This window comes from Oscarella lobularis, chromosome 12, assembly GCF_947507565.1.
Source record: "Oscarella lobularis chromosome 12, ooOscLobu1.1, whole genome shotgun sequence".
Taxonomy (NCBI): domain Eukaryota; kingdom Metazoa; phylum Porifera; class Homoscleromorpha; order Homosclerophorida; family Oscarellidae; genus Oscarella; species Oscarella lobularis.
In genome coordinates, this window is record NC_089186.1 from 1898062 (window position 1) to 1925696 (window position 27635).

Genomic DNA, 27635 nt, shown 5'->3' on the forward strand with positions numbered 1-27635 from the left:
GAAAACGGAAGCACGGGACCAAACAAAGACCCTATCGCCTCCACATGGCAAAGGAAATCGGTTTGCTCGTCGCTTTTCTCTCGATCGCGCACATCAGTTGATTCTAGCTGTTCTGAGCGTTTCGAATAAGGACGGTTTGGTCCCGTTCGCGCTCAAACTAAGCGAACTGGGACTCGATCTCGTCGCGAGCGGAGGAACGGCGAAGAAACTGCGAAGCGAAGGCGTCAGCGTAACGTAAGTTCGAACGGAGACGCGACGAAGGCTCGTATGGGGCTTCCAGAGACGTTTCCGAACTTACGGGAGCTCCAGAAATGCTCGGAGGTCGAGTGAAGACTCTCCATCCTGCCATACATGGGGGTCAGTCATATCATATACTAATTTTTTGCACGCGTTTTGCACGTGTCTCCTCAGGCATACTTGCCCGGAAAAATGACTCGGATGCGGCGGATATGAAGAGGCAGGGATATAGATACGTTCGGTTTGTGAGAAATAATATTTGGCGGTTTTTATATGTACACGTGCTCCATTAGAGTTGTTGTATGCAATCTGTATCCTTTTACGGAGACTATTGCGAAGGAGGGAATCGGCGTTGACGAAGCTGTAGAAAATATTGATATTGGTCCCCAATTATTCTAAAACAGTTTCATTTATTTATTTATTTATTTGCCTGCTTGTAGGAGGAGTGGCTTTGTTGAGAGCTGCTGCTAAAAATCACGAGAGAGTCACAGTGATTTGTTCTCCGTCCGATTATGGTGACGTCATTGATGTCATGAGCCAATCTCCAGATAAAGATACAACTATTGAAATGAGAAAGAATCTAGCAGTCAAAGTAGAGTCTTAATTAGCGTCCAATCAAATAACCTCAGCATCATATTATTCTTAATTAAGGCATTTACCCACACGGCACTTTATGATGAAGCGATATCAGATTATTTTAGAAGGCAGTATTCTCAAGGTACTGTAAATGATTGATTCTACGTCGTGAATAAGACTAACAATGATCATAGGAGTATGTCAACTTCCTCTTCGTTATGGAATGAATCCGCATCAGAAACCGGCTCAGCTTTTTACAACAGACAAAGCAGCACTTCCCATAAAAGGTACAATTATTTCATTCTCAAACTTCTGCACCCTCATCATCGCGATGTCCTAGTTTTGTGCGGATCTCCCGGGTTCATTAATCTCCTCGATGCCCTCAACGCCTATCAGCTAGTCAAAGTGAGTATATGCAATCAATTTTATTTATTAAATACTTTGAGTATACTGCTGCATGAAGGAACTTAAAAGTGCTACTGGTCTTCCTGCTGCTACGTCGTTCAAGCACGTGAGTCCAGCAGGTATACTTTCCGAACGACTATTCAGTATCATTGTCTAATATTTCAATTAAGGGGCTGCTGTTGGTGTTCCTTTGACAAAGGAACAAGCTGCAGTGTGTATGGTGGAGCGAATGCTAGACACGCTCTCTCCCTTAGCAACGGCCTACGCTAGAGCAAGAGGTACAGTGTAGTGTGGATGAACGGTTCGATGTTTATTTTTATTTGTCTCAGGAGCTGACCGCATGTCTTCGTTTGGGGACTTCATTGGACTTTCAGACGTCTGTGATACGTCCACTGCCCAACTTATCTCCAAAGAAGTGAGGCGTCTCTTTTTTGTTGTGATGTACGAAGAATTGTTTAGGTTTCTGATGGGATTATTGCGCCTGGCTATGAGCCAGCAGCTTTGGAAATACTTTCCAAAAAGAAAGGGGGGAATTATTGCGTGTTGCAGGTATCGACTAAAGCAACGGTTCTTTCTTCCTAATTTCCAGGAATCCATTCCTAATTCCCTCCCAAGACAATTTGTTCCAGATTCTTTGTCCTAAGGGCTTTTCTAAACACTCTGGGTCCCTCGAAATCTACCTAGATCGATGCTGGAGCGACTAGCTTCGAGAAATCTCGAAATTTCGAACGAAAGCATCGATTTTCTACGAACTACGCGTTCGAAGTTCACGAACGTAGTTCTATATTAGTTAGGATCTTAACATATTTCACTTGGCACCGGCGCAGCGCGCCGGTGCCCAGTGAAATATGCTAAGATGGGTGTGGTGGGCGGGGGCGGGGGCGGGGAGGATGGCGGTTAGTTTTTTCGCGATTTTCTCGGCCAAAACTAAAGATTGGTCGATCCCATGAATCAAAAAAGTTCTATAATGCAACAATCTACTAGACTAGAAAGAGAAACGGGCAATTCGCGTCGAAAGCACCAAAATAGCGCGATTTTCCGATCGCATCGCGGTTTTCTCCCCTAAAGCGAACGATCCGTCGAATCGACGCGATCGAAATGCTTTAGAATTGCATTTTCATTTGAACTAGTAGAAGAAACGACTGAATTGCGAAAAAAATGACCAAAATATCGCCATTCTTGGTCTCCCACGCACAAAATGGCGTTCTTCTCACACCTAGTTTACTGCTTGTTCGAGATCGCCGCTCTAATGGCTTTTCTAGACACGCTTAGTGCCTCGAAACCTACGGAGATCGATGCTGGAGCGACGAGCTTCGAAAAATCTCGAAATTTCGAACAAAAGCATCGATTTTCTACGAACTACGCGTTTTAAGTTCACGAACGTAGTTCTATATTAGTTAGGATCTTAGCATATTTCACTTGGCACCGGCGCAGCGCGCCGGTGCCCAGTGAAATATGCTAAGATGGGTGTGGTGGGCGGGGGCGGCGGCGGGGAGGATGGCGGTTAGTTTTTTTTTGCGATTTTCTCGGCCAAAACTAAAGATTGGTCGATCCCATGAATCAAAAAAATTCTATAACGCAACAATCTACTAGACTAGAAAGAGAAACGGTCGATTCGCGTCGAAAGCACCAAAATAGCGCGATTATCCGATCGCATCGCGGTTTTCTCGCCTAAAACGAACGATCCGTTGAATCGACGCGATCGAAACGCTTTAGAATTGCATTTTCACTTCAACTAGTGGAAGAAACGACTGAATTGCGATAAAAAGGACCAAAAGATCGCCATTCTTGGTCTCAAAATGTCGTTCTTCTAACATCTAGTTCACCGCTAGTACGAGATCGGCAGTATAATGGCTTTTCTAGACACGCTTACCTCTCGAATTCTACGGAGATCGATGCTGGAGCGACGAGCTTCGAAAAATCTCGAAATTTCGAACAAAAGCATCGATTTTCTACGAACTACGCGTTCGAAGTTCACGAACGTAGTTCTATATTAGTTAGGATCTTAGCATATTTCACTTGGCACCGGCGCAGCGCGCCGGTGCCCAGTGAAATATGCTAAGATGGGTGTGGTGGGCGGGGGCGGCGGCGGGGAGGATGGCGGTTAGTTTTTTTTGCGATTTTCTCGGCCAAAACTAAAGATTGGTCGATCCCATGAATCAAAAAAGTTCTATAACCCAACAATCTACTAGACTAGAAAGAGAAACGGGCGATTCGCGTCGAAAGCACCAAAATAGCGCGATTATCCGATCGCATCGCGGTTTTCTCGCCTAAAACGAACGATCCGTCGAATCGACGCGATCGGAACACTTTAGATTGTCATTTTCACTTCAACTAACAGAAGATACGACTTAATCACGTTTTGCGTTAGATTGACTCCTCATTTGAACCCTCCAAAATGGAAACTAGAACTGTTTTTGGATTGAAATTGGAGCAGAGACGAAACGACAACGTCATCAGTGAGTCTCTATTTTCGAACATCGTTACACAACGAAAAGAAGTACAAGACAAATAAATTTTTATAGCTAAAGTCGATTGTCTTTCTTCGCAGCTTTCTGCCGAGGCGATGAGGGATTTAATCGTGGCAACTGTCGCTCTCAAGTACGCCCAATCGAATTCGGTTTGCTTTGCCAAAGACGGCCAAGTGATCGGCCTCGGAGCTGGGCAGCAGTCGCGAATACACTGCACGCGATTGGCCGGCGAAAAAGCACAGAACTGGTAAGATTTTTAATTGGACTTCTCCTTCAGAAGAAATTCTAGTATCTTGACCTCTCAAGGTGGCTTCGTCAGCATCCTCGCGTATTGAATATGAAATTCAAGAAGGTATACTTCTATAACGGATTTTCCACTTGATAACTCTTCATATGCATCAGACTACCAAACGACCCGAGAAGTCGAACGCGATAGACGTTTACGTGAGCAACGTTGTCGGAGAAGTAAGTCTACTATATACATAAGAGAGTCAAATCTATATATCGGTTCTACAGGACATGCCTGAAGAAGTTTGGAAATCCTTCTTCGATCAAGTTCCCGATTACCTAACGATGGTCGGACTTATAAGGTAATTCTTCTAAACGAAACCTACTCGATTTTTTCCCCAGGAGGAACGACGCGACTGGCTGTCGAAACTCAGCGGCGTCGTTCTCAGTTCCGACGCCTTTTTTCCCTTCCGCGACAGCGTCGATCGCGCTCATCAGGTATAATAAATAATTAACGAACTAAGCAATTTAATTTTGGGGAATTTTTCGCGCATGCAGATTGGTGTCGAGTACGTCGCATCGCCTAAGGGCTCGACGCAGGATTCGGCCGTCGTCGAAGCGGCCAACGATCACGGTATGCTTCTCATTCACACAGATACCCGTTTATTTCACCACTAAAATGAACCACAACTCGGGTCCCCCCCACTCAGAAAAGCATGACTTTTAGTGACTGGTGCAATATGGAAAATGTCGGCTTTCCCTTCTCCTTCCAGCACTGCGTCATCAAATCGTAGACGTCGTCGGGCATGGGGTCGGGTTTCGGTAGCAAGTCTCTTTTCTTGAGCATGTAGAGCACTTCCTCGTTCGCGTAGTCGTCGTAGGGCAGCGCGCCGCGCGAGAAGATCTCCCACAGAACGACGCCGAACGCGTGAACGTCGGTTTGCGCCGTGAATTTTCCGTGGGCGATGACGTCGTGCGGTAGCCAGCGAATGGGAAGCATCGTCTTGTGGCCCACTTTGTGATACTCGCTTTCGTGCTTCGGCGTGACGATTCCGAAGGGAAAGACTTGGATTCGTTCTCGATTGATGACGTGGCAATTGCGCGTTGCCAGATCGCGATGGACGTGGCGTTTCGCTTCGAAATAGGCCATCGCGTCCGCAATCTGCTTCGCGTAGCTAATTCGATTTAAATTCGTGAGATTGTCTTTTTCTTTTTCCGCGACGAGAAATTCTTTGAAATTTTCCCCGTCGACGGGAAGTTCGAAGATTAGAGACGGCTCCTTTAGCGAGGATATGACGCCGAGAAGTTGACTGACGTGAGGATGATCTATCGACGCCATTTTTTCGAGTCGACGACTAAAGGAGCGAGTCATTTCGTCGTCGTTTTCTTTGATGTCTTCGAGCACTTCGACAATGACCGGCGTTTTTTCTTCGCCTTCGAGAAGCTGCTCTGCCGTTCCTTCGTATACTTTGCCGAAGGTGCTGTATCCTATTTCGCCTGTAATTTCGAGATATTGGCGAGGGAATTCTAGTTCGTGTGGAATCAGGGGATCGAGTTTTTTAAGGGTGCGATAGCTTTGGACGGCATCGTTGACTTTGTCTTGCTCTCTTGGCGTATTGACGAATTGCACTGTAGCTCGCCTACCGAGATTTTCTGGGTTGACTGGCTGCTTTCGTAAGTAAATGGCTGTCAGAAGTACGATGACAATAATCATAACGGCGCCTCCAATAGACGAGGCAACTATGATAATTTTATTTCTATCTGACGAAGATGAGGAGGGAGGTGAAGATGGAGGAGTCGTCGCTGAGAAAGGCAGATGTAAAATTTAATTTTTCTGTAAAGTTCATGGCTTACTACTAGGATTTGAACAATCGGTACTGACTGTCCACATGTACGACGTGTTTTCCGTAGAAGTGTTGAAGAAGAATCTAAGTTGGAAGTCTAATGACGGTTCATAGCTCAGACACCGAATGTCGAAGTCCCTATCTATAAGTAAGGCAACGATTAAATTATTTCTACGTTACCTACTGACTTACCGATTGACTGGGCTGTCTTCCCTTTTATGTCGATATTGGGCTCGAAAAGCAATTGATTGGCTGACCCACTTGCTATGAGTCTGTAGCTGACCTGATCCGAAGTTCAAATTTTGCTGCAGGAAAACTGACTTGCGTACCGGACAACTGGCGTTTCTTTGATTCAACTCCACTTTTAAAGTATTATTTCCCACTAATTTCTGCTGTAGATTCACCTTCTCGTCGCATTTGAGCGGGCATTGGGTAGAACCTATCGTGGTCCCGCCCCTTTGTTTACTAACTCCACCTACTTCGTAGAGACTGTACCTGCGTTGATGAAGCAAATTGAAATGCAAGGACTGCAAGAGCTGGAAACATACGCCAAAAGAGTCGAGAAGAGAATCGAGCTCAACATTTGGATGCAACGGCGTAAGTCCCGTATTGAAAACATGAGATCAATAGTTACATTTTTCGTTTGTTTAAGTGCAGTCGTAAACTCCGACCAGCCTCCAAACATCATCTTCATTCTAGCAGATGATTACGGCTATCACGACATTGGTTATCACGGCAGCGAGATAAAGACTCCCAATCTCGACAAATTAGCCGAGAGTGGGGTTAAGCTAGAGAACTATTACGTTCAGCCAATCTGCACACCTACAAGAAGCCAACTACTTTCGGGTAGATACCAGATACATACTGGACTGCAATGTGGAGTTATCTGGGCTCCTCAACCTAATGGAATTCCCCTTAACGACACCCTGTTGCCGGAAAAAATGAAGGAAGTCGGTTACGCAACTCACGCCATTGGAAAATGGCACGTGGGATTCTATCAGCCAGCCTACTTGCCAACGAGGCGCGGTTTCGATTCGTTCTATGGATATCTGACTGGGAGGGAAGATTATCTTACTCATATGACGGGAACTGGCTATCCATACCTTCAACCCAAAAGGGGATCATGGAACGGAGTCGATTTTCATAGAAATGATCAGGTGTACGTAGTAGCTTATGAGGCGAAGTTGAATTTATAACTCCCTTTTGTTACTAGGTCGTAAGAAACGAAAATGGAACCTACTCGACGTATCTGTTTAGCCAAGAAGCGGTCAACATCATTAATGACTATGACTCCCAAAACGGTCCTTTCTTTATCTATCTCGCTTATCAGGCAGTCCACGGTCCCTTAGAAGCGCCCGACGCTTACGTGACTCCCTATATGAACATATCAGACAGGAATCGTCGTGTTTACGCCGGAATGGTGTCTGCTATGGATGAGGGGGTCGGAAACATAACCAGGGCTTTAGCCAAGAATGGACTGAGCAATAGCACGCTCATAGTTTTCAGTACTGATAACGGCGGTCAGGTTCATGCTACGTACACCGCCTGCCGGAATATATACACCGCCTGCCGGAATATATACACCGCCTGCAGGAATATATACACCGCCTGCCGGAATATATACACCGCCTGCCGGCGGAGTACGTACACCGCCTGCCGGAATATATACACCGCCTGCCGGCGGAGTACGTACACCGCCTGCAGGAATATATACACCGCCTGCCGGAATATATACACTGCCTGCCGGCGGAGTACGTATACCGCCTGCAGGAATATATACACCGCCTGCCGGAATATATACACCGCCTGCCGGCGGAGTACGTACACCGCCTGCCGGAATATATACACCGCCTGCCGGCGGAGTACGTACACCGCCTGCAGGAATATATACACCGCCTGCCGGAATATATACACTGCCTGCCGGCGGAGTACGTATACCGCCTGCCGAAATATATACACCGCCTGCCGGAATATATACACCGCCTGCCGGCGGAGTACGTACACCGCCTGCCGGAATATATACACCGCCTGCCGGAATATATACACCGCCTGCCGGAATATGTACACCGCCTGCCGGCGGAGTACGTACACCGCCTGCCGGAATATATACACCGCCTGCCGGCGGAGTACGTACACCGCCTGCCGGAATACATACACCGCCTGCCGGAATATATACACCGCCTGCCGGAATATGTACACCGCCTGCCGGCGGAGTACGTACACCGCCTGCCGAAATATATACACCGCCTGCCGGCGGAGTACGTACTCCGCTTGCCGGAATATATACACCGCCTGCCGGAATATATACACCGCCTGCTGGAATATATACACCGCCTGCCGGCGGAGTACGTACACCGCCTGCCGGAATATATACACCGCCTGCCGGCGGAGTACGTACACCGCCTGCCGGAATACACCGCCTGCCGGAATATATACACCGCCTGCCGGAATATGTACACCGCCTGCCGGCGGAGTACGTACACCGCCTGCCGAAATATATACACCGCCTGCCGGCGGAGTACGTACACCGCCTGCCGGAATATATACACCGCCTGCCGGAATATATACACCGCCTGCCGGCGGAGTACGTACACCGCCTGCCGAAATATATACACCGCCTGCCGGCGGAGTACGTATACCGCCTGCCGGAATATATACACCGCCTGCCGGAAAATGTACACCGCCTGCCGGCGGAGTACGTACACCGCCTGCCGGAATATATACACCGCCTGCCGGCGGAGTACGTACACCGCCTGCCGGAATATATACACCGCCTGCCGGCGGAGTACGTACACCGCCTGCTGGAATATATACACCGCCTGCCGGAATATTTACACCGCCTGCCGGCGGAGTACGTACACCGCCTGCCGAAATATATACACCGCCTGCCGGCGGAGTACGTACTCCGCTTGCCGGAATATATACACCGCCTGCCGGAATATATACACCGCCTGCCGGAAAATGTACACCGCCTGCCGGCGGAGTACGTACACCGCCTGCCGGAATATATACACCGCCTGCCGGCGGAGTACGTACACCGCCTGCCGGAATATATACACCGCCTGCCGGAATATATACACCGCCTGCCGGAATATGTACACCGCCTGCCCGCGGAGTACGTACACCGCCTGCCGAAATATATACACCGCCTGCCGGCGGAGTACGTACTCCGCTTGCCGGAATGTATACACCGCCTGCCGGAATATATACACCGCCTGCTGGAATATATACACCGCCTGCCGGCGGAGTACGTACACCGCCTGCCGGAATATATACACCGCCTGCCGGAATATATACACCGCCTGCCGGCGGAGTACGTACACCGCCTGCCGAAATATATACACCGCCTGCCGGAATATATACACCGCCTGCCGGCGGAGTACGTACACCGCCTGCCGAAATATATACACCGCCTGCCGGCGGAGTACGTACACCGCCTGCTGGAATATATACACCGCCTGCCGGAATATATACACCGCCTGCCGGAATATATACACCGCCTGCCGGCGGAGTACGTACACCGCTTGCCGGAATATATACACCGCCTGCCGAAATATATACACCGCCTGCCGGCGGAGTACGTACACCGCTTGCCGGAATATATACACCGCCTGCCGAAATATATACACCGCCTGCCGGCGGAGTACGTACACCGCTTGCCCGAATATATACACCGCCTGCTGGAATATATACACCGCCTGCCGGCGGAGTACGTACACCGCCTGCCGGAATATATACACCGCCTGCCGGCGGAGTACGTACACCGCCTGCCGGAATATATACACCGCCTGCCGGCGGAGTACGTACACCGCCTGCTGGAATATATACACCGCCTGCCGGAATATTTACACCGCCTGCCGGCGGAGTACGTACACCGCCTGCCGGAATATATACACCGCCTGCCGGCAGAGTACGTACACCGCTTGCCGGAATGTATACACCGCCTGCCGGAATATATACACCGCCTGCCGGCGGAGTACGTATACCGCCTGCCGAAATATATACACCTCCTGCCGGCGGAGTACGTACACCGCCTGCCGGAATATATACACCGCCTGCCGGCGAAGTACGTACACCGCCTGCCGGAATATATACAACGCTTGCCGGCAGAGTAAGTACACCGCTTGCCGGAATATATACACCGCCTGCCGGAATATATACACCGCCTGCCGGGGGAGTACGTACACCGCCTGCCGGAATATATACACCGCCTGCCGGCGAAGTACGTACACCGCCTGCCGGAATATATACACCGCCTGCCGGCAGAGTAAGTACACCGCTTGCCGGAATATATACACCGCCTGCCGGAATATATACACCTCCTGCCGGCGGAGTACGTACACCGCTTGCCGGAATATATACACCGCCTGCCGGAATATGTACACCACCTGCCGGCGGAGTACGTACACCGCCTGCCGAAATATATACACCGCCTGCCGGGGAGTACGTACACCGCCTGCCGGAATATATACACCTCCTGCCGGCGGAGTACGTACACCGCTTGCCGGAATATATACACCGCCTGCCGGAATATGTACACCACCTGCCGGCGGAGTACGTACACCGCCTGCCGAAATATATACACCGCCTGCCGGCGGAGTACGTACACCGCTTGCCGAAATATATACACCGCCTGCCGGAATATATACACCGCCTGCTGGAATATATACACCGCCTGCCGGCGGAGTACGTACACCGCCTGCCGGAATATGTACACCTCCTGCCGGCGGAGTACGTACACCGCTTGCCGGAATATATACACCGCTTGCCGGAATATATACACCGCCTGCCGGCGGAGTACATAAACCGCCTGCCGGAATATATACACCGCCTGTCGGAATATATACACCGCCTGCCGGAATATATACACCGCCTGCCGGCGGAGTACATAATCCGCCTGCCGGAATATATACACCGCCTGCCGGCGGAGTACGTACACCGCCTGCCGGAATGACTCCGCCCACTTCACTGTGCCTGTCGATGGGGAAATATTTTTGGCGTTGAATGGCTCGTCAGTCACGGTGCAAATGTCAACGTGGAAGACGTCGTATGACTTGGAATTGATTTCATATGGTTTCACTCATCACTCTTTTTTAGATGGGACGTACGCCATATTCTTTTGCCTGTGCAAGTTCCGTTGACACAATGAAGAAAATGGTCTATCTCAAAGAACATGGCTACATTTTGTCACCATCTGATATTGTAACAGAATTGATATCAACCCTCTCGCAACAATAACTTTTGATTTATAGGTTTGGGGAGCTGAAAATCAATTTTCTTCATCTGAAAAAGCAAATGAGATTTTTAATTATCTTGTCAATGAAAAGGGATTGAGCGTCAACGCTACTGACGAGGTGATACACGACATGTTTTTGTTTGCTACATGTGCAATATTTGTAATAGTATGGGTGGACTCCTCTGCATCGTGCCTGCTTCAATGGAAGCATTTTTGGAGTGAAATGGCTTGTGGAACACAACGCTGATATCAATAGCTTCGACAGGGTTAGAAGATTTCACTTGTGATAGTTTTATTCTTATTTCATCTTCAGAGGGGCACAACGCCTTTTATGAGGGCGTGTCAAAGTTCCATCAATCGTTTAGCGAAAGTTCGCTACTTGGATGAAAAAGGAGCAAACTGTCAAGCAAAAGATCACGTGAGATGTTGTTTATTTGCTACAAATTCAACAAATCGCCGTCTTTTTTATTCAGGAAGGGCAGACGGCTTTGTTTGATGCCACCAATCGCTCAGAGTGTGAAGATGACGAAGTGAAAGATGTTCTTCGATATCTTGTCATTAAGAAAGGCATTGATATCAATTCCGTCGATGAGGTCGCATTCTTACGATTTTACATTTTTGTTTGTTAATCCTATTTTTAGGAGGGAAGGACACCCTTATTGCACGCATTTCGTCATTTTTCTTCTTTCCTTGTCATTCAGCAACTAATTGAATTAGGAGCTGATGTCTCTGTCAGAAATAAGGTTAGTCAGAATTCTCATTTCTCACTCGTTCTCTATTCAAATCTTTGTAGAACAAACAAAATGCATTGCATATGGTTGCAAAAAGCTTATCAAGAGAAGACGCATCAGTTATTGATCTATTGATTAAGAAGGGTGTTGACGTCACGTGTCAAGATCAGGTGACGTGATTTTCTTGTAAATTAGAGAGAATCTATAAACGTGAATTTAAGGACGGAAAGACGCCTCATCAGGTGGCACGTGATGGTGAAATCAGAGCTCTCCTTCGACAGCATTACGTACGTCATCATTTTGATTGAGTTCTCTTATGTATTTATTTTAATAGGACGCCGCGCGATTTTCCGTTCTTCAACGAGAAACGGTTCGTCCAGATTCAATTAAATTCTGCGTAGTTGGCAGCGAAATGGCGGGAAAAACGACGTTCGTCATTTCTCTTCTTCAACTCAATCAACCTCTACCCAAGAACGAAGATCGTACGCCGGGCGTGGAAATTCACAATTGCCAAATTCCGAGAGTTGGCAAAGGATCGGCGTGGGACTTTGGGGCCCAACCCACATTCCACAGTGCACACGGTCTCTTCTTTCAAAAGTCCAATACATTGTTCATTCTTGTCCTTCCTGTTCGGAAAGGAGAAAAGATGACGTCAGAGAGGATTCTTTGTCTTCTAGAAAAGGGACGATTTTGGTGTGCATTCTCTAAAGCTGCATTGAGAACGCTTCCGCCTCACTTGAAATCACGCATTCGCCTTCTTGTGATCTTCAATCAAATTGGTTTCAATGAGGAGGCGGGAGTTGAAGTGAGGTTCGAGCTGAAACGAATCGCCGAAATTCTTCAAAACGAATTTGGAGACACTTTTGAAATTGCAGGCGTGCTTGAAATGGATTGCAGCAAGCGCCAATCAGATCGGATGAACGACTGTCGAAAGAAACTGAAATACATCCGCGAAAAAATGCTAGAGGTAATAGCTGAGTCCTCTTTAGTACCTTATCTTTAAAATTTATCTTTGCACACCGACAGACAGCGGATGATGTCCCTAAACTGTGCCATGCCATTGAGCAGTATCTTTCTCCTCCCAATGAGAAGAGAAAGAAGCCACTGGCGTATTTTCTGACAGCTGATGAATTTGAAAAGTGGGTTGCTGAAAAAGTTGGCATCAAATTGGCTGAGGACGAGAAAAAAGTGGCCGTGGAGTATCTAGACTCGTCTGGAATAGTGAGTAAATCTTATATGTTTATTTGTGAATCATATATTATGTTTACTTAGATAATTAATCTTGGTCGTCGAATTTGCCTACAGCCTATCTGGCTTTGTCACAGTGTGATCGGTCCTCTTCTCGCTCCGCCTTATTTCGTTGTCGCTATGCCAGCTATAAAATCGGGCAGAGCGTCAAAGAAAGATATCCAATCGGCTCTGACGAATTTCGGAAATTATTCTCAAGCAAAAGGGCAACCCGTCTCCATTCGTGGTGACAGCCGACGAAGCAATTGAAATTCTTCGCTACTTGGAGCTGTGCGTTCCAATAGAAAACGAGCCAGAAGTGTATCAAATTCCGGCGCTTCTTGACGATTCAATTCCTCGCGACGCCTGGGTTGAAGATCCGATGCTGGACGTGTATCGTGGTCAACGATACGAGTGCGCCCGTTGCGTCGACATCATCTCGCCGTCATCATTCGTTGCCTTTCAGTGCCGATGCTCGTTTCTAGAAAACGTAAGCCACCGGGCGTGGAAGGACGGCGTCAAATTGGTGAAAATCGTCGGTGACAAAGTAATTGAATGTCTCATTGAAACCGGAATAAAGAAGGAACACTGCTGCATCGACGTCATTCTTCGCTGGTCCAGCAAAGCCGACTGCGAAAGAGAGGCCAAAGAATTCCTTGACGAGCTCAAAACGATGATCGCGAAGGCGTGCGACGAGAGAAGCCCGGGTGTCATACTCAATTGGTTCTATTTGGACAGTACTCATCTCAAAACAACTTGACGAAGATCCGGCTATTTATTCATCGAGCGAAGTTGATCAAAAGGTCAATGCCGCGGCTTTCAATAATTTCTTGTTTTCAACTCGCCCGGAAAAATGGAATCGTTCGTCTATTAGAGACCTGGTGATTATGGAAGAGAAGCCAGAGGTAATCATTTCAATCAGAAGAATGTCTTTTTGAATTTCTCTCGTACTAGAGCACAGCCGTTTCTGTGGATTCTCCTCCGACTCGCTTTTTGACAGGTGCTCGCTCCGAGTATTTTCCCGACGACGATGAGTTGTCAGACCATGTGATCATGGAAGAGAAGCACGAGGTAATTATTTAGACAAGCAATGCGGGATATTCAATATCTCTTATATTTAGCATGACCCGGTTTCTCAGCAAACTTTATTCGCTTCGGGTACACGCTCCGATTCTCCCGCTAAAGATTCTTTTTCCGACGACGATGAGTTGGTATCAGACCAGGTGATCATGCAAGAGAAGCAAGAGGTAATGATTTAGCAAGCAATGTGGGATATTCAATATCTCTTATATTTAGCATGACCCGGTTTCTCAGCAAACTTTCTTCGCTTCAGGTGCACACTCCGATTCTCCCGCTAAAGATTCTGATTCTTTTCCCGGCGACGACGAGTTGCTTACGGACCAGGTGATAACAGCGTGCTCTCGCGTCCGAGGATCACTCTGGGAAGAAATTGGCGCTTGCGTCATTGATTTGGACGCAATCAAACAGATCCGCGATGACACTCGTAGCCACCCCTTACGTATGAAGATGGTGCTCGATTCGTGGAAAACAGCAAAATCACCAACTGTAGGTGAGCTTCTACATTGGTTTGAGGAGGTTGGCGTTAACCGAACGGTTATCAAAACAAAATACAAAGACCTATATGGACGTAAGTAACCAGTTTTTTTATTTTTATTTCTGTTCTTTATCGTTTTGGCAAGCTGTGCTATTTGTATAAGGTATCGTTTTCTGATAATTTGCTAACTGTGACCATTTTTTATTTTAGATATTTTTCGTTATTTTTCGTTAAGATACATACGGTACCTATATCCATATGTCAATTCCCGTACGTGTAGGCGTCCAACGCACGGAAAGACGTCGAAATGAAGAAGGAGTCCGCTGAAAAGGACCATGAACAGCAAAGGAAAGACAAAGACTCCGCATCCGTCGAGAATGAACAGGAAACGGGGAGCGGGATCTCCCTTTGGGAAACCAACTGAAGAAATGTCGAAGACTCGAGACCAGGTTCGACGAACAAGCACTACATCGCTTTGCGATCGACGCATCGCAAGCTGAATCACGTCGCTCTTCGCCAAGTTCTCATCGCCTCCTTCCTGGAAAGTTCGTGTGTCTCTTTCAATCGAAGGTACGTACACCGCCATATATACACCGCTTGCCGGAATATATACACAGCCTGCCGGAATATATACACCGCCTGCTGGCGGAGTAAGTACACCGCTTGCCGGAATATATACACCGCTTGCCAGAATATATACACCGCCTGCCGGCGGAGTACGTACACCGCTTGCCGGCATATATACACCGCCTCCCGGCGGAGTACGTACACCGCCTGCCAGAATATATACACCGCCTGCCGGAATATATACACCGCTAGCCGGAATATATATACCGCCTGCCAGAATATCTACACCGCCTGCCGGAATATATACACCGCCTGCTGGCGGAGTACGTACACCGCCTGCCGGAATATATACACCGCCTGCTGGCGGAGTACGTACACCGCCTGCCGGAATATATACACCGCCTGCCGGAATATATACACCGCCTGCCGGCGAAGTACGTACACCGCCTGCCGAAATATATACACCGCCTGCCGGAATATATACACCGCCTGCTGGCGGAGTACGTACACCGCTTGCCGGAATATATACATCGCCTGCTGGCGGAGTACGTACACCGCCTGCCGGAATATATACACCGCCTGCCGGAATATATACGCCGCCTGCCGGCGGAGTACGTACACCGCCTGCCGGAATATATACACCGCTTGCCGGAATATATACACCGCCTGCTGGCGGAGTACGTACACCGCCTGCCGGAATATATACACCGCCTTCCGGCGGAGTACGTACACCGCCTGCCGGAATATATACACCACCTGCCGGAATATATACACCGCCTGCCGGCGGAGTACATAGACCGCCTGCCGGAATATATACACCGCCTGCCGGCGGAGTACGTACACCGCCTGCCGGAATATATACACCGCCTGCCGGAATATATACACCGCCTGCCGAAATATATACACCGCCTGCCGGAATATATACACCGCCTGCCGGAATATATACACCGCCTGCCTGCGAAGTACATACACCGCCTGCCGAAATATATACACCGCCTGCCGGAATATATACACCGCCTGCCGGCGGAGTACGTACACCGCCTGCCAAAATATATACACCGCCTGCCGGCGGAGTACGTACACCGCCTGCCGGAATATATACACCGCCTGCCGGCGGAGTACGTACACCGCCTGCCGGAATATATACACCGCCTGCCGGCGGAGTACATACACCGCCTGCCGGAATATATACACCGCCTGCCGGCGGAGTACATACACCGCCTGCCGGAATATATACACCGCCTGCCGGCGGAGTACATACACCGCCTGCCGGAATATATACACCGCCTGCTGGCGGAGTACGTACACCGCCTGCCGGAATATATACACCGCCTGCCGGAATATATACACCGCCTGCCGGCGGAGTACATACACCGCCTGCCGGAATATATACACCGCCTGCCGGCGGAGTACATACACCGCCTACCGGAATATATACACCGCCTGCTGGCGGAGTACGTACACCGCCTGCCGGAATATATACACCGCCTGCCGGAATATATACACCGCCTGCCGGCGGAGTACATACACCGCCTGCCGGAATATATACACCGCCTGCCGGAATATATACACCGCCTGCTGAAATATATACACCGCCTGCCGGAATATATACACCGCCTGCCGGAATATATACACCGCCTGCCTGCGAAGTACGTATACCGCCTGCCGAAATATATACACCGCCTGCCGGAATATATACACCGCCTGCCGGCGGAGTACGTACACCGCCTGCCAAAATATATACACCGCTTGCCGGAATATATACACCGCCTGCCGGAATATATACACCGCCTGCCGAAATATATACACCGCCTGCTGGCGGAGTACGTACACCGCTTGCCGGAATATATACACCGCCTGCCGGCGGAGTACGTACACCGCCTGCCGGAATATATAAACCGCCTGCCGGAATATATACACCGCCTGCTGGCGGAGTACGTACACCGCTTGCCGGAATATATACACCGCCTGCCGGAATATATACACCGCCTGCCGAAATATATACACCGCCTGCCGGAATATATACACCGCCTGCCGGAATATATACACCGCCTGCCGGAATATATACACCGCCTGCCGGCGGAGTACATACACCGCCTGCCGGAATATATACACCGCCTGCCGGAATATATACACCGCCTGCCGAAATATATACACCGCCTGCCGGAATATATACACCGCCTGCCGAAATATATACACCGCCTGCCGAAATATATACACCGCCTGCCGGAATATATACACCGCCTGCCGGCGGAGTACGTACACCGCCTGCCAAAATATATACACCGCCTGCCGGCGGAGTACGTACACCGCCTGCCGAAATATATACACCGCCTGCCGGAATATATACACCGCCTGCCGGAATATATACACCGCCTGCCGGAATATATACACCGCCTGCTGGCGGAGTACGTACACCGCTTGCCGGAATATATACACCGCCTGCCGGAATATATACACCTCCTGCCGGCGAAGTACGTACACCGCCTGCCGGAATATATACACCGCCTGCCGACGGAGTACGTACACCGCCTGCCGAAATATATACACCGCCTGCCGGCGGAGTACGTACACCGCCTGCCGGAATATATACACCGCCTGCCGGAATATATACACCGCCTGCCGGCGGAGTACGTACACCGCTTGCCGGAATATATACACCGCCTGCCGGAATATATACACCGCCTGCCGGAATATATACAGCGCCTGCCCGAATATATACACCGCCTGCCGGAAAATATACACCGCCTGCCGGAATATATACACCGTCTGCCGGAATATATACACCGCCTGCCGGCGAAGTACGTACACCGCCTGCCGGAATATATACACCGCCTGCCGGAATATATACAGCTCCTGCCGGAATATATACACCGCCTGCCGACGGAGTACGTACACCGCCTGCCGAAATATATACACCGCCTGCCGGCGGAGTACGTACACCGCCTGCCGGAATATATACACCGCCTGCCGGCGGAGTACGTAAACCGCCTGCTGGAATATATACACCGCCTGCCGGAATATATACACCGCCTGCCGGCGAAGTACGTACACCGCCTGCCGGAATATATACCGTAAAGTCGTCATTAGAAGCCGCGGCTGAAGTCAATAGTAGCCGCAGAAAAAGCGCTGTTTCTATTCGAGCGTGTGGGTCATAGTTCTTTTAAAAACGTTCGCAGTGGTATCGGAGTGGCTTTGCCTTATGCGAAAAGCAGTTTAGCGCCTTTTTCAAGGTAGTGCGCCGCTTTTCCTCTACAATAAAGGAAAATTTTCTGCGGCTTCTTTTCGAGAGCGGCTTTTATTTAGGGGCGGCTTTTAATGGCGACTTTACGGTACACCGCCTGCCGGAATATATACAGCGCCTGCCGGAATATATACACCGCCTGCCGGAATATATACAGCGCCTGCCGGAATATATACACCGCCTGCCGGAATATATACACCGCCTGCCGGCGGAGTACGTACACCGCCTGCCGGAATATATACACCGCCTGCCGGAATATATACACCGCCTGCCGGCGAAGTACGTACACCGCCTGCCGGAATATATACACCGCCTGCCGGCGGAGTACATACACCGCCTGCCGGAATATATACACCGCCTGCCGGCGGAGTACGTACACCGCCTCCGAAATATATTCACCGCCTGCCGGCGGAGTACGTACACCGCCTGCCGGAATATATACACCGCCTGCCGGAATATATACACCGCCTGCCGGCGGAGTACGTACACCGCTTGCCGGAATATATACACCGCCGGCCGGAATATATACACCGCCTGCCTGCGAAGTACATACACCGCCTGCCGAAATATATACACCGCCTGCCGGAATATATACACCGCCTGCCGGCGGAGTACGTACACCGCCTGCCAAAATATATACACCGCCTGCCGGCGGAGTACGTACACCGCCTGCCGGAATATATACACCGCCTGCCGGCGGAGTACGTACACCGCCTGCCGGAATATATACACCGCCTGCCGGCGGAGTACATACACCGCCTGCCGGAATATATACACCGCCTGCCGGCGGAGTACATACACCGCCTGCCGGAATATATACACCGCCTGCCGGCGGAGTACGTACACCGCCTGCCGGAATATATACACCGCCTGCCGGAATATATACACCGCCTGCCGGAATATATACACCGCCTGCTGGCGGAGTACGTACACCGCCTGCCGGAATATATACACCGCCTGCCGGAATATATACACCGCCTGCCGAAATATATACACCGCCTGCCGGAATATATACACCGCCTGCCGGAATATATACACCGCCTGCCTGCGAAGTACGTATACCGCCTGCCGAAATATATACACCGCCTGCCGGAATATATACACCGCCCTCCGGCGGAGTACGTACACCGCCTGCCAAAATATATACACCGCTTGCCGGAATATATACACCGCCTGCCGGAATATATACACCGCCTGCCGAAATATATACACCGCCTGCTGGCGGAGTACGTACACCGCTTGCCGGAATATATACACCGCCTGCCGGCGAAGTACGTACACCGCCTGCCGGAATATATGCACCGCCTGCCGGAATATATACAGCTCCTGCCGGAATATATACACCGCCTGCCGGCGGAGTACGTACACCGCCTGCCGGAATATATACACCGCCTGCCGGCGGAGTACGTACACCGCCTGCTGGAATATATACACCGCCTGCCGGAATATATACACCGCCTGCCGGAATATATACACCGCTTGCCGGCGAAGTACGTACACCGCCTGCCGGAATATATACCGTAAAGTCGTCATTAGAAGCCGCGGCTGAAGTCAATAGTAGCCGCAGAAAAAGTGCGGTTTCTATTCGAGCGTGTGGGTCATAGTTCTTTTAAAAACGTTCGCAGTGGTATCGGAGTGGCTTTGCCTTATGCGAAAAGCAGTTTAGCGCCTTTTTCAAGGTAGTGCGCCGCTTTTCCTCTACAATAAAGGAAAATTTTCTGCGGCTTCTTTTCGAGAGCGGCTTTTATTTAGGGGCGGCTTTTAATGGCGACTTTACGGTACACCGCCTGCCGGAATATATACAGCGCCTGCCGGAATATATACACCGCCTGCCGGAATATATACAGCGCCTGCCGGAATATATACACCGCCTGCCGGAATATATACACCGCCTGCCGGCGGAGTACGTACACCGCCTGCCGGAATATATACACCGCCTGCCGGAATATATACAGCGCCTGCCGGAATATATACACTGCCTGCCGGCGGAGTACGTACACCGCCTGATGGAATATCTACACCGCCTGCCGGAATATACACACCGCCTGCTGGCGGAGTACGTACACCGCCTACAGGAATATATACACCGCCATCCGGCGGAGTACGTACACCGCCTGCCGGAATATATACACCGCCTTGTGGCGGTGTACGTACACCGCCTGCCGGAATATATACACCGCCTGCCAGAATATATACACCGCCTGCCAGAATATATACACCGCCTGCCGGAATATCTACACCGCCTGCCGGCGGAGTACGTATACCGCCTGCCGAAATATATACACCGCCTGCCGGCGGAGTACGTTCACCGCGTGCAGGAATATATACACCGCCTGCCGGAATATATACACCGCCTGCCGGCGGAGTACGTACTCCGCCTGCCGGAATATATACACCGCCTGCCGGCGGAATACGTACACCGCTTGCCGGAATATATACACCGCCTGCCAGAATATATACACCGCCTGTCGGAATATATACACCGCCTGCCGTCGGAGTACGTACACCGCCTGCCGGAATATATACACCGCCTGCCGGCGGAGTACGTACACCGCCTGCCGGAATATATACACCGCCTGCGGGCGGTGTACGTACACCGCCTGCCGGAATATATACACCGCCTGCCGGCGAAGTACGTACACCGCCTGCCGGAATATATACACCGCCTGCCGTTATATATACACCGCCTGTCGGCGGAGTACGTACACCGCCTGCCGGAATATTGAAACTGGACGGATACAATCAATGGGACACGATAAGTAATGACAGCGATTCTCCTTGCACTGAAATCTTGCACAATATTCGACCAACTTGTAGTAACAGCTACGAAAACTTTACCTATCGCGCCGCCGTTCGCATTGGAGATTGGAAACTAATAGTCTGTAATCCCGAAAACTCGAGTTGGGTACCGCCGCCCGGAATGAAATGTCCGACCAATTGCACGGGAAACTTCACGACTGGAATGTGGCTGTTTAACATAGCAGAAGATCCGGAAGAACGAAACGATTTGAGCGATGCTTATCTAAAGAAAGTCAAAGAGCTGCTCGATAGGATTGAGTATTACAATAGCACGGCGGTCCCGGCACGATATCCTGATCCTGATCTAATGGCAGATCCTGCTCTGCACGATGGAGCTTGGGTTCCGTGGCAGAAAGATCCGGAATCTCATTTCGAGTCAGTTTGAATTTCGGTACGTAACGTCAATGCAAACTGTTCGCGCTGTTGGTTATTGAATGTGGTCAATGCAAGCTATCTGCAGTGTTAGTCAAATAAAATATTTTTTGGAATTTTGGAAATAATCAATCATGTCTCCATTAGCGCGCGTGAGAAGTTTATTCAACAAAGAAATAATACGAAGAAATAATGGCTGAAATCAAGAAGAAGAAGAGCTTCTTGAAGAAGACTAGACGGCGAGGAAATCCTATCAGCGCGTCTCAGTCGCAGAAGATGGGTGAGGCGAGCCTAGCGACGTCGGAAGAGATCAAAACTTTTCCGAAGGGGCTGTATCCTATTTCGCCTGTAATTTCCAGATTTTGGCAACTCCACCTACTTCGTAGAGACAGTACACTGTACCTGCATTGATGAAGCAAACTGAAATGCAAGAACTGCAAGAGCAAACGCCCAAAGAGTAGAGATGCAACGGCGTAAGTCCCGGATTGAAAACATGAGATCAATAGTTACATTTTTCGTTTGTTTAAGTGCAGTCGTAAACTCCGACCAGCCTCCAAATATCATCTTCATTCTAGCAGATGATTACGGCTATCACGACATTGGTTATCACGGCAGCGAGATAAAGACTCCCAATCTCGACAAATTAGCCGAGAGTGGGGTTAAGCTAGAGAACTATTACGTTCAGCCAATCTGCACACCTACAAGAAGCCAACTACTTTCGGGTAGATACCAGATACATACTGGACTGCAATGTGGAGTTATCTGGGCTCCTCAACCTAATGGAATTCCCCTTAACGACACCCTGTTGCCGGAAAAAATGAAGAAAGTCGGTTATGCAACTCACGCCATTGGAAAATGGCACGTGGGATTCTATCAGCCAGCCTACTTGCCAACGAGGCGCGGTTTCGATTCGTTCTATGGATATCTGACTGGGAGGGAAGATTATCTTACTCATATGACGGGAACTGGCTATCCATACCTTCAACCCAAAAGGGGATCATGGAACGGAGTCGATTTTCATAGAAATGATCAGGTGTACGTAGTAGCTTATGAGGCGAAGTTGAATTTATAACTCCCTTTTGTTACTAGGTCGTAAGAAACGAAAATGGAACCTACTCGACGTATCTGTTTAGCCGAGAAGCGGTCAACATCATCAATGACCCTGACTCCCAAAACGGTCCTTTCTTTATCTATCTCGCTTATCAGGCAGTCCACGGGCCCTTAGAAGCGCCCGACTCTTACGTGACTCCCTATATGAACATATCAGACAGGAATCGTCGTGTTTACGCCGGAATGGTGTCTGCTATGGATGAGGGGGTCGGAAACATAACCAGGGCTTTAGCCAAGAATGGACTGAGCAATAGTACGCTCATAGTTTTCAGTACTGATAACGGCGGTCAGGTTCATGCTGGAGGAAATAACTGGCCTCTAAGAGGATGGAAACGTTCGCTTTGGGAAGGGGGTATAAAAGGAGTTGGATTCGTACATGGAAGCATGATAAATCAACCAAAAAGAATAAGCACCAAAATGATTCATGTAAGCGATTGGTATCCGACACTGGTTCACGTGGCCGGAGGAAACGTTACTGGGCTGAAACTAGACGGATACAATCAATGGGATACGATAAGTAATGACAGCGATTCTCCTCGCACTGAAATCTTGCACAACATTCAACCAACTTGCAGTAACAGCTACGAAAACTTTACCTATCGTGCCGCCGTTCGCATTGGAGATTGGAAACTAATAGTCGGTAATCCCGGAAACTCGAGTTGGGTACCGCCGCCCGGAATGAAATGTCCGACCACCTGCGCGGGAAACGTCACGACTGGAATGTGGCTGTTTAACATAGCAGAAGATCCGGAAGAACGAAACGATTTGAGCGATGCTTATCTAAAGAAAGTCAAAGAGCTGCTCGATAGGATTGAGTATTACAATAGCACGGCGGTCCCGGCACGATATCCTGATCCTGATCTAATGGCAGATCCTGCTCTGCACGATGGAGCTTGGGTTCCGTGGCAGAAAGATCCGGAATCTCATTTCGAGTCAGTTTTGAATTTCGGTACGTAACGTCAATGCAAACTGTTCGCGCTGTTGGTTATTGAATGTGGTCAATGCAAGCTATCTGCAGTGTTAGTCAAATAAAATATTTTTTTGGAAATAATTAGGAGGAATAATCATGCCTCCATTAGCGCGCGTGAGCAGTTTATTCAACAAAGAAATAATGGCTGAAATCAAGAAGAAGAAGAGCTTTTTGAAGAAGACTAGACGGCGAGGAAATCCTATCAGCGCGTCTCAGTCGCAGGAGATGGGTGAGGCGAGCCTAGCGACGTCGGAAGAGATCAAAACGCGCGTCGCGCAACTTCTCGCTCCTCTAACGCACGAATTCGAGCGCCTCTACACCGAAAACATATCGCGTAAGCTGGAGAAACGCACAAAATGCTATATGACACCAATACGAAGCGCAGTGCGAGACAAAGTGAACGAATTGAGCGAGAAAATTCGAACCGGAAGTGGAGAAGGCGTGGAACCGTTGGATTCGGGCGATTACACGTCACAACTTCCAAAGCAGAAAACAATGACAAACAAAGGCACAGCAAAAAACATCGAATCGCTAATTTTTATTTAATTATTTTATTCAATTTCAGCTGGACGTCAACTTTCTCAAAAAATTAGGACAACGTATAAAGCCGGAACAAGCAAAGTCAATAAATAAAAAATCGATAATAGATACAAATTTTTAATTTTAATTAATTAATTAAATAATTAGTTTGTGTCGAGTTTTAAGAATTCGTCGAATTTGGATAGTAGAGTGGTAAGAGAGTACGCCGGTCACGTGGACGGCGTTTGGGACGTCGCCTGCTTTGGATTGGAGCCAATTGTGGGTACAGCGTCAGCTGGTGAGGAAAATCTCTAATTAGAGGAATTCAGTACTTTAAAATCTATTTTTTTCTAGACCGAAAGGCTCGGATATGGTGTGCCGAGACGGGAACTTGTCTATTGGAATATTCTGAGCACACGGGATCGGTCAACTCTATTCGATTTCATCCCAAAAATTTATTGGTTTGCACAGGTTCAGATGGAGATGACCTAATTAATTAAAAGATTATTTACGTATGTGTCTAGCCTCTGGTGATACTTCCATACACGTATGGGAATCTCCTTCTTCGGATCAGGTAAAGTTTATGAGAGCAGTCGATCTACTTGTACTTTAATGGGCTTTTCCAAAAAGCTGGTCAAAGTGACGTCTTCAGGGGACGAAGCTCAGGATTGTAAAACCGATCAAAGAATTTAATAACATTTTTAATTGATGAATAACTAGGTGGTGCGATGGAATCTTCCGTATCTTTCTCGTCGGTTGAACCAAAGCTCAAGCTGTCAGAACACAATTGTACGCATATATAAGGGATTTTTTCCTAGTATAAAGTATCCCTTTTTAGCTGTCGTTATTGCGGCTGACTGGTTTTGCGATGGAGATCAGTTGGTCAGCGCTTCGTGGGATCACACGGCGAAGCTCTGGGACATCCACACCGGCCAATCGATATACACTCTCACAGGTAAATAGAAGATAAATACTGTATACCGTAAAGCACATATCGAAATTTCAAATCTTTGAGGTCACGATTTGGAATTGACGAATTGCTGCACGCATCCGACCCAGCGACTCCTTCTGACGTCGTCGACAGACGGGACGTTTCGTCTGTGCGACTTCCGAGCGCCAACCATCCACTCAGTCAACGTTTTCCAAGGCCACTCAGAGTAAATATACAAATAGAAAGAGAATCTGATGAAGAATCTCATCATAAAGATGCGTTACAACTGCAACGTTTACTCCTAAAGACAATATTGTCAGTGCAAGTGACGATCGAAGCATAAAGGTATATGAACTCGTAACTTGTATGCTGACCCCGTGAAAACGGTACATCCAAGGTATGGGATTTGAAGAATATGCGCGCTCCCGTTTCGACGATTCGAGTCGACGCCGGATGCAATCGCTTGGGCGTCTCGTCTCACGGGGGCGGCGTCATCGCCGCTCCGCTGGATAATAGGGCCATACGATTTTACCACGTCAATGGAACGAGATATATTCCATCGAGACGAGCCAGAAGACAGGTCCAGGGAATAAATCAATGGATATACACTTAAAAACGAATGCGATGTTAGGGGCACGGAAGGATGGTGTGCGCGGCCGCGTGGAACGAAGATGCCTCGTGGAGTTGTAATTTATTCTCGTGCGGATTCGACGGGAGGGTGATTGGCTGGAAAGTCGGTTTGTGATTAATTAGGAAATAAAATTAATCAACTCTACTCTAAACTCGCGAAAAAAATCATCTTCTATAGGTCGTCTCTGTAGCCATTCAATGCCGTTCGAGTACGTTTCAGTGGCTTTAGATCGAGAAAGAACGTTTCTGGTGGATCTTCGTCATCGTCATCTGAGCTACAGAGATCAATGATTTCATCGTCTGAGTTGCAAAGATCAATAATTTCTTTTGTCTCGCTGCTGCACGCGTCAACGGATTCTCTTCTCGCGTTTTTCGCCTTTGTCGTCGTGGGCGAGTCGCTATAGGAGACGCCGGACGATATTCGTTTTCGTCTAGTTAATTAAGATTACGCGTACCAATAATTTAATAGCTTGATATAGGAATGCCTTGCCTTCTCTTTGGCTTCGTTTTTTTGACGATGCAGGCATTTGGAACGTACATATTGTCGAGAAATTCAACGACAGAATCAGGTACTGTATATGTATGCACCTAGTGAAAATCAGATATTAGAGTCTATGGGGACATTGTAACGCGCACGTACATAAGGATATTGGGTATAAGCTCGAAACTGACTCACGTCAGCTCGATTCCTTCGTACGATTGGACGAAGAGATCTCGGACGTAGAGCTGCTACAAAGTTCGTTAGTTCCGCATAGGACGAATGATCCGAACAAGGAAAATGCTAAACACGCTCAAACGTAATTTTGTGCCGAGTTTAGTTCCACCGTAGTTACCATAGACTTAGTCTCCAAATTGAGTGTCGTCACGCACGTTTTCATAGCAGAGGGTATGATGAGAATTGTTTGGGGATTCGTACGCTGAGCAGTGGCTCTATAACAATAGATGATATAGTCACTGCGAGGCAATACGCACGTTTCTTTATACAATAGTTTCTCTGAGTTCTTTTTCTTTACAACTGTAAATCGACTTTTTTCACACGTATAGTAATCGGAATTGCTACATATCTGCAGATGATTCATTTTGTCTGCAGTAACGGAAATCTAATCAAAGACGAATAGCATTTTCATTTCCCAATATCTTTTTCACTGTATACCTTTTCCTTAAACTCAGTAGCAATTCGTTCCAAAACCCACTCCTTGCCTATATCAGTTAACCCAATCAGAACGTCGTGATCCGGATAATTATGAATTTGCTGCAACACTTCAGCAGTCACCTCTTCCTAAGTAGAGACAGCTAACCTATGCTAGAAGAACCGTGCATCGCGTTCGCTAACCCGCCCGGGAAATAGGCACGACGGATCGGCATACGTATTATCAATAAAACACAAATCGATTTTTCCTTTTAATCTAAGCAGAGATGCCGGCAACATGCCGCTTTTGTATCTGAAATCGAAAACGTGACCCATATATTTAAGCGGTACACCAATAATCGACGACAACCTAATATCCCCTGTATGTAAAATGGTTCCGAAGTATCCTTCGAATAGAAACATGAGCGATCCCGCTATGTGATTGGCATTGTATGCCGTCACAGTCATCGTCTCTTTTCCGAGCAAAAATAAGCGCGGTTCGTCTATTTCCAAAACGTTCTAGGTTGACTCAGTGTTTAGTATTCAATAAATGACGTCTTATTGATTTAATATACTATGAGATCTGGTTTGACGTCGAATTTTAGTTTGAGCAGCTCTCCGGTTATTCTCGAGCAGTATATGGGGTAGTTCCATGAGGGTGACAATCCTGCTGTGTGATCTGCGAGAATGAATTGGTTTTCGAGTTCGCGTTCGCGAAGGGACGAACCAGCGTGGCAGTGGGTGCAGAAATAGTACTTTGCGCACGTCTTCGGCTCCGTTCGCCAATGATCGACGGCAATTGGGGTTTGGGGAATAACGAAACCGACGGACATTGTACAGTGTGTATCCGGGGT

General features: G+C 48.5%; 7 protein-coding genes across 10 annotated transcripts; 5 read left to right on the forward strand and 2 right to left on the reverse strand.

Moving 5' to 3' along the window:
• The first annotated feature begins 18 nt into the window (after nucleotides 1-18).
• LOC136193678 (bifunctional purine biosynthesis protein ATIC-like) lies at nucleotides 19-5888 on the forward strand. The gene is made up of 20 exons (XM_065982608.1): nucleotides 19-60; nucleotides 108-234; nucleotides 281-357; nucleotides 412-478; nucleotides 531-619; nucleotides 678-829; nucleotides 889-955; nucleotides 1008-1100; nucleotides 1154-1218; nucleotides 1277-1337; nucleotides 1389-1496; nucleotides 1548-1633; nucleotides 1678-1767; nucleotides 3590-3718; nucleotides 3770-3936; nucleotides 3996-4041; nucleotides 4092-4154; nucleotides 4206-4265; nucleotides 4320-4415; nucleotides 4476-5888. The coding sequence occupies exons 1-20, from the start codon at nucleotides 45-47 to the stop codon at nucleotides 4593-4595; spliced, it is 1779 nt and encodes a 592-aa protein (XP_065838680.1). The 5' UTR covers nucleotides 19-44; the 3' UTR covers nucleotides 4596-5888.
• Nucleotides 4572-6355, reverse strand: LOC136193682 (muscle, skeletal receptor tyrosine protein kinase-like). The gene is made up of 5 exons (XM_065982615.1): nucleotides 6257-6355; nucleotides 6091-6200; nucleotides 5954-6044; nucleotides 5772-5903; nucleotides 4572-5720 (listed from the first exon to the last, which is right to left on the reverse strand). Exons 1-5 carry the CDS (start codon nucleotides 6342-6344, stop codon nucleotides 4624-4626), a joined length of 1518 nt encoding a protein of 505 aa, XP_065838687.1. The 5' UTR covers nucleotides 6345-6355; the 3' UTR covers nucleotides 4572-4623.
• A 22-nt stretch (nucleotides 6356-6377) lies between these two features.
• LOC136193674 (nascent polypeptide-associated complex subunit alpha, muscle-specific form-like) lies at nucleotides 6378-18384 on the forward strand. Its single transcript, XM_065982604.1, has 3 exons — nucleotides 6378-6918; nucleotides 6975-9768; nucleotides 17277-18384. The coding sequence occupies exons 1-3, from the start codon at nucleotides 6379-6381 to the stop codon at nucleotides 18233-18235; spliced, it is 4293 nt and encodes a 1430-aa protein (XP_065838676.1). The 5' UTR covers nucleotide 6378; the 3' UTR covers nucleotides 18236-18384.
• LOC136193676 (death-associated protein kinase 1-like) lies at nucleotides 10722-14700 on the forward strand. Its single transcript, XM_065982606.1, has 15 exons — nucleotides 10722-10808; nucleotides 10859-10963; nucleotides 11014-11115; nucleotides 11165-11263; nucleotides 11311-11415; nucleotides 11471-11590; nucleotides 11639-11740; nucleotides 11791-11898; nucleotides 11950-12015; nucleotides 12063-12695; nucleotides 12755-12949; nucleotides 13001-13860; nucleotides 13910-14026; nucleotides 14077-14202; nucleotides 14252-14700. Exons 2-12 carry the CDS (start codon nucleotides 10859-10861, stop codon nucleotides 13223-13225), a joined length of 1860 nt encoding a protein of 619 aa, XP_065838678.1. The 5' UTR covers nucleotides 10722-10808; the 3' UTR covers nucleotides 13226-13860; nucleotides 13910-14026; nucleotides 14077-14202; nucleotides 14252-14700.
• Nucleotides 18385-21566: 3182 nt separating the features above from the next.
• Nucleotides 21567-23691, forward strand: LOC136193679 (arylsulfatase I-like). 3 transcript variants are annotated; one of them, XM_065982612.1, is made up of 5 exons: nucleotides 21567-21581; nucleotides 21640-21965; nucleotides 22026-22525; nucleotides 22582-23621; nucleotides 23682-23691. In XM_065982612.1, the coding sequence occupies exons 2-4, from the start codon at nucleotides 21956-21958 to the stop codon at nucleotides 23557-23559; spliced, it is 1488 nt and encodes a 495-aa protein (XP_065838684.1). In that variant the 5' UTR covers nucleotides 21567-21581; nucleotides 21640-21955; the 3' UTR covers nucleotides 23560-23621; nucleotides 23682-23691. The 3 variants fall into 3 exon arrangements, with proteins under 3 accessions (XP_065838684.1, XP_065838682.1, XP_065838681.1); XM_065982610.1 differs by having other exon boundaries at nucleotides 21640-21772; nucleotides 21852-22525; XM_065982609.1 differs by having other exon boundaries at nucleotides 21640-22525.
• Nucleotides 23691-25804, forward strand: LOC136193684 (WD repeat-containing protein 37-like). Its single transcript, XM_065982617.1, has 13 exons — nucleotides 23691-23906; nucleotides 23958-24080; nucleotides 24138-24193; nucleotides 24260-24389; nucleotides 24446-24562; nucleotides 24616-24665; nucleotides 24722-24761; nucleotides 24812-24880; nucleotides 24930-25046; nucleotides 25107-25248; nucleotides 25298-25367; nucleotides 25420-25602; nucleotides 25654-25804. The coding sequence occupies exons 1-13, from the start codon at nucleotides 23714-23716 to the stop codon at nucleotides 25765-25767; spliced, it is 1404 nt and encodes a 467-aa protein (XP_065838689.1). The 5' UTR covers nucleotides 23691-23713; the 3' UTR covers nucleotides 25768-25804.
• On the reverse strand, nucleotides 25757-27631 carry LOC136193686 (5' exonuclease Apollo-like). 2 transcript variants are annotated; one of them, XM_065982621.1, is made up of 10 exons: nucleotides 27509-27631; nucleotides 27357-27460; nucleotides 27152-27300; nucleotides 26986-27094; nucleotides 26806-26931; nucleotides 26637-26752; nucleotides 26486-26582; nucleotides 26293-26433; nucleotides 26143-26240; nucleotides 25757-26083 (listed from the first exon to the last, which is right to left on the reverse strand). In XM_065982621.1, the coding sequence occupies exons 1-10, from the start codon at nucleotides 27612-27614 to the stop codon at nucleotides 25825-25827; spliced, it is 1305 nt and encodes a 434-aa protein (XP_065838693.1). In that variant the 5' UTR covers nucleotides 27615-27631; the 3' UTR covers nucleotides 25757-25824. The 2 variants fall into 2 exon arrangements, with proteins under 2 accessions (XP_065838693.1, XP_065838692.1); XM_065982620.1 differs by having other exon boundaries at nucleotides 26986-27300.
• Nucleotides 27632-27635: the final 4 nt, after the last annotated feature.

Bases quoted from the DNA above. Each gene is read 5' to 3' on its own strand.
- LOC136193678 (XM_065982608.1), top strand. The intron at 956-1,007 runs GTACTGTAAATG...CAATGATCATAG, and splicing joins TAGAAGGCAGTATTCTCAAG to GAGTATGTCAACTTCCTCTT. The intron at 4,266-4,319 runs GTCGGACTTATA...TTTTTTCCCCAG, and splicing joins TTCCCGATTACCTAACGATG to GAGGAACGACGCGACTGGCT.
- LOC136193682 (XM_065982615.1), bottom strand. From the start codon at position 6,344: ATGTTGAGCTCGATTCTCTTCTCGACTCTTTTGGCGTATGTTTCCAGC. The intron at 6,201-6,256 runs GTACAGTCTCTA...GGACCACGATAG, and splicing joins AATTTGCTTCATCAACGCAG to GTTCTACCCAATGCCCGCTC. The intron at 5,904-5,953 runs GTAAGTCAGTAG...CCTTACTTATAG, and splicing joins GAAGACAGCCCAGTCAATCG to ATAGGGACTTCGACATTCGG.
- LOC136193674 (XM_065982604.1), top strand. From the start codon at position 6,379: ATGAGATCAATAGTTACATTTTTCGTTTGTTTAAGTGCAGTCGTAAAC. The intron at 6,919-6,974 runs GTGTACGTAGTA...TTTTGTTACTAG, and splicing joins ATTTTCATAGAAATGATCAG to GTCGTAAGAAACGAAAATGG. The intron at 9,769-17,276 runs CTCCTGCCGGCG...AAATATATACAC, and splicing joins GCCTGCCGAAATATATACAC to CGCCTGCCGAAATATATACA.
- LOC136193676 (XM_065982606.1), top strand. From the start codon at position 10,859: ATGGGACGTACGCCATATTCTTTTGCCTGTGCAAGTTCCGTTGACACA. The intron at 10,964-11,013 runs GTAACAGAATTG...TTTGATTTATAG, and splicing joins TTTTGTCACCATCTGATATT to GTTTGGGGAGCTGAAAATCA. The intron at 11,741-11,790 runs GTTAGTCAGAAT...AAATCTTTGTAG, and splicing joins ATGTCTCTGTCAGAAATAAG to AACAAACAAAATGCATTGCA.
- LOC136193679 (XM_065982609.1), top strand. From the start codon at position 21,956: ATGCAACGGCGTAAGTCCCGGATTGAAAACATGAGATCAATAGTTACA. The intron at 22,526-22,581 runs GTGTACGTAGTA...TTTTGTTACTAG, and splicing joins ATTTTCATAGAAATGATCAG to GTCGTAAGAAACGAAAATGG.
- LOC136193684 (XM_065982617.1), top strand. From the start codon at position 23,714: ATGGCTGAAATCAAGAAGAAGAAGAGCTTTTTGAAGAAGACTAGACGG. The intron at 24,194-24,259 runs GTCAATAAATAA...TTAAATAATTAG, and splicing joins ATAAAGCCGGAACAAGCAAA to TTTGTGTCGAGTTTTAAGAA. The intron at 25,249-25,297 runs GTAAATATACAA...CTCATCATAAAG, and splicing joins GTTTTCCAAGGCCACTCAGA to ATGCGTTACAACTGCAACGT.
- LOC136193686 (XM_065982620.1), bottom strand. From the start codon at position 27,614: ATGTCCGTCGGTTTCGTTATTCCCCAAACCCCAATTGCCGTCGATCAT. The intron at 26,241-26,292 runs GTACGTGCGCGT...GATTTTCACTAG, and splicing joins CTTATACCCAATATCCTTAT to GTGCATACATATACAGTACC. The intron at 26,084-26,142 runs GCAAGGCATTCC...TTAATTAACTAG, and splicing joins AAAACGAAGCCAAAGAGAAG to ACGAAAACGAATATCGTCCG.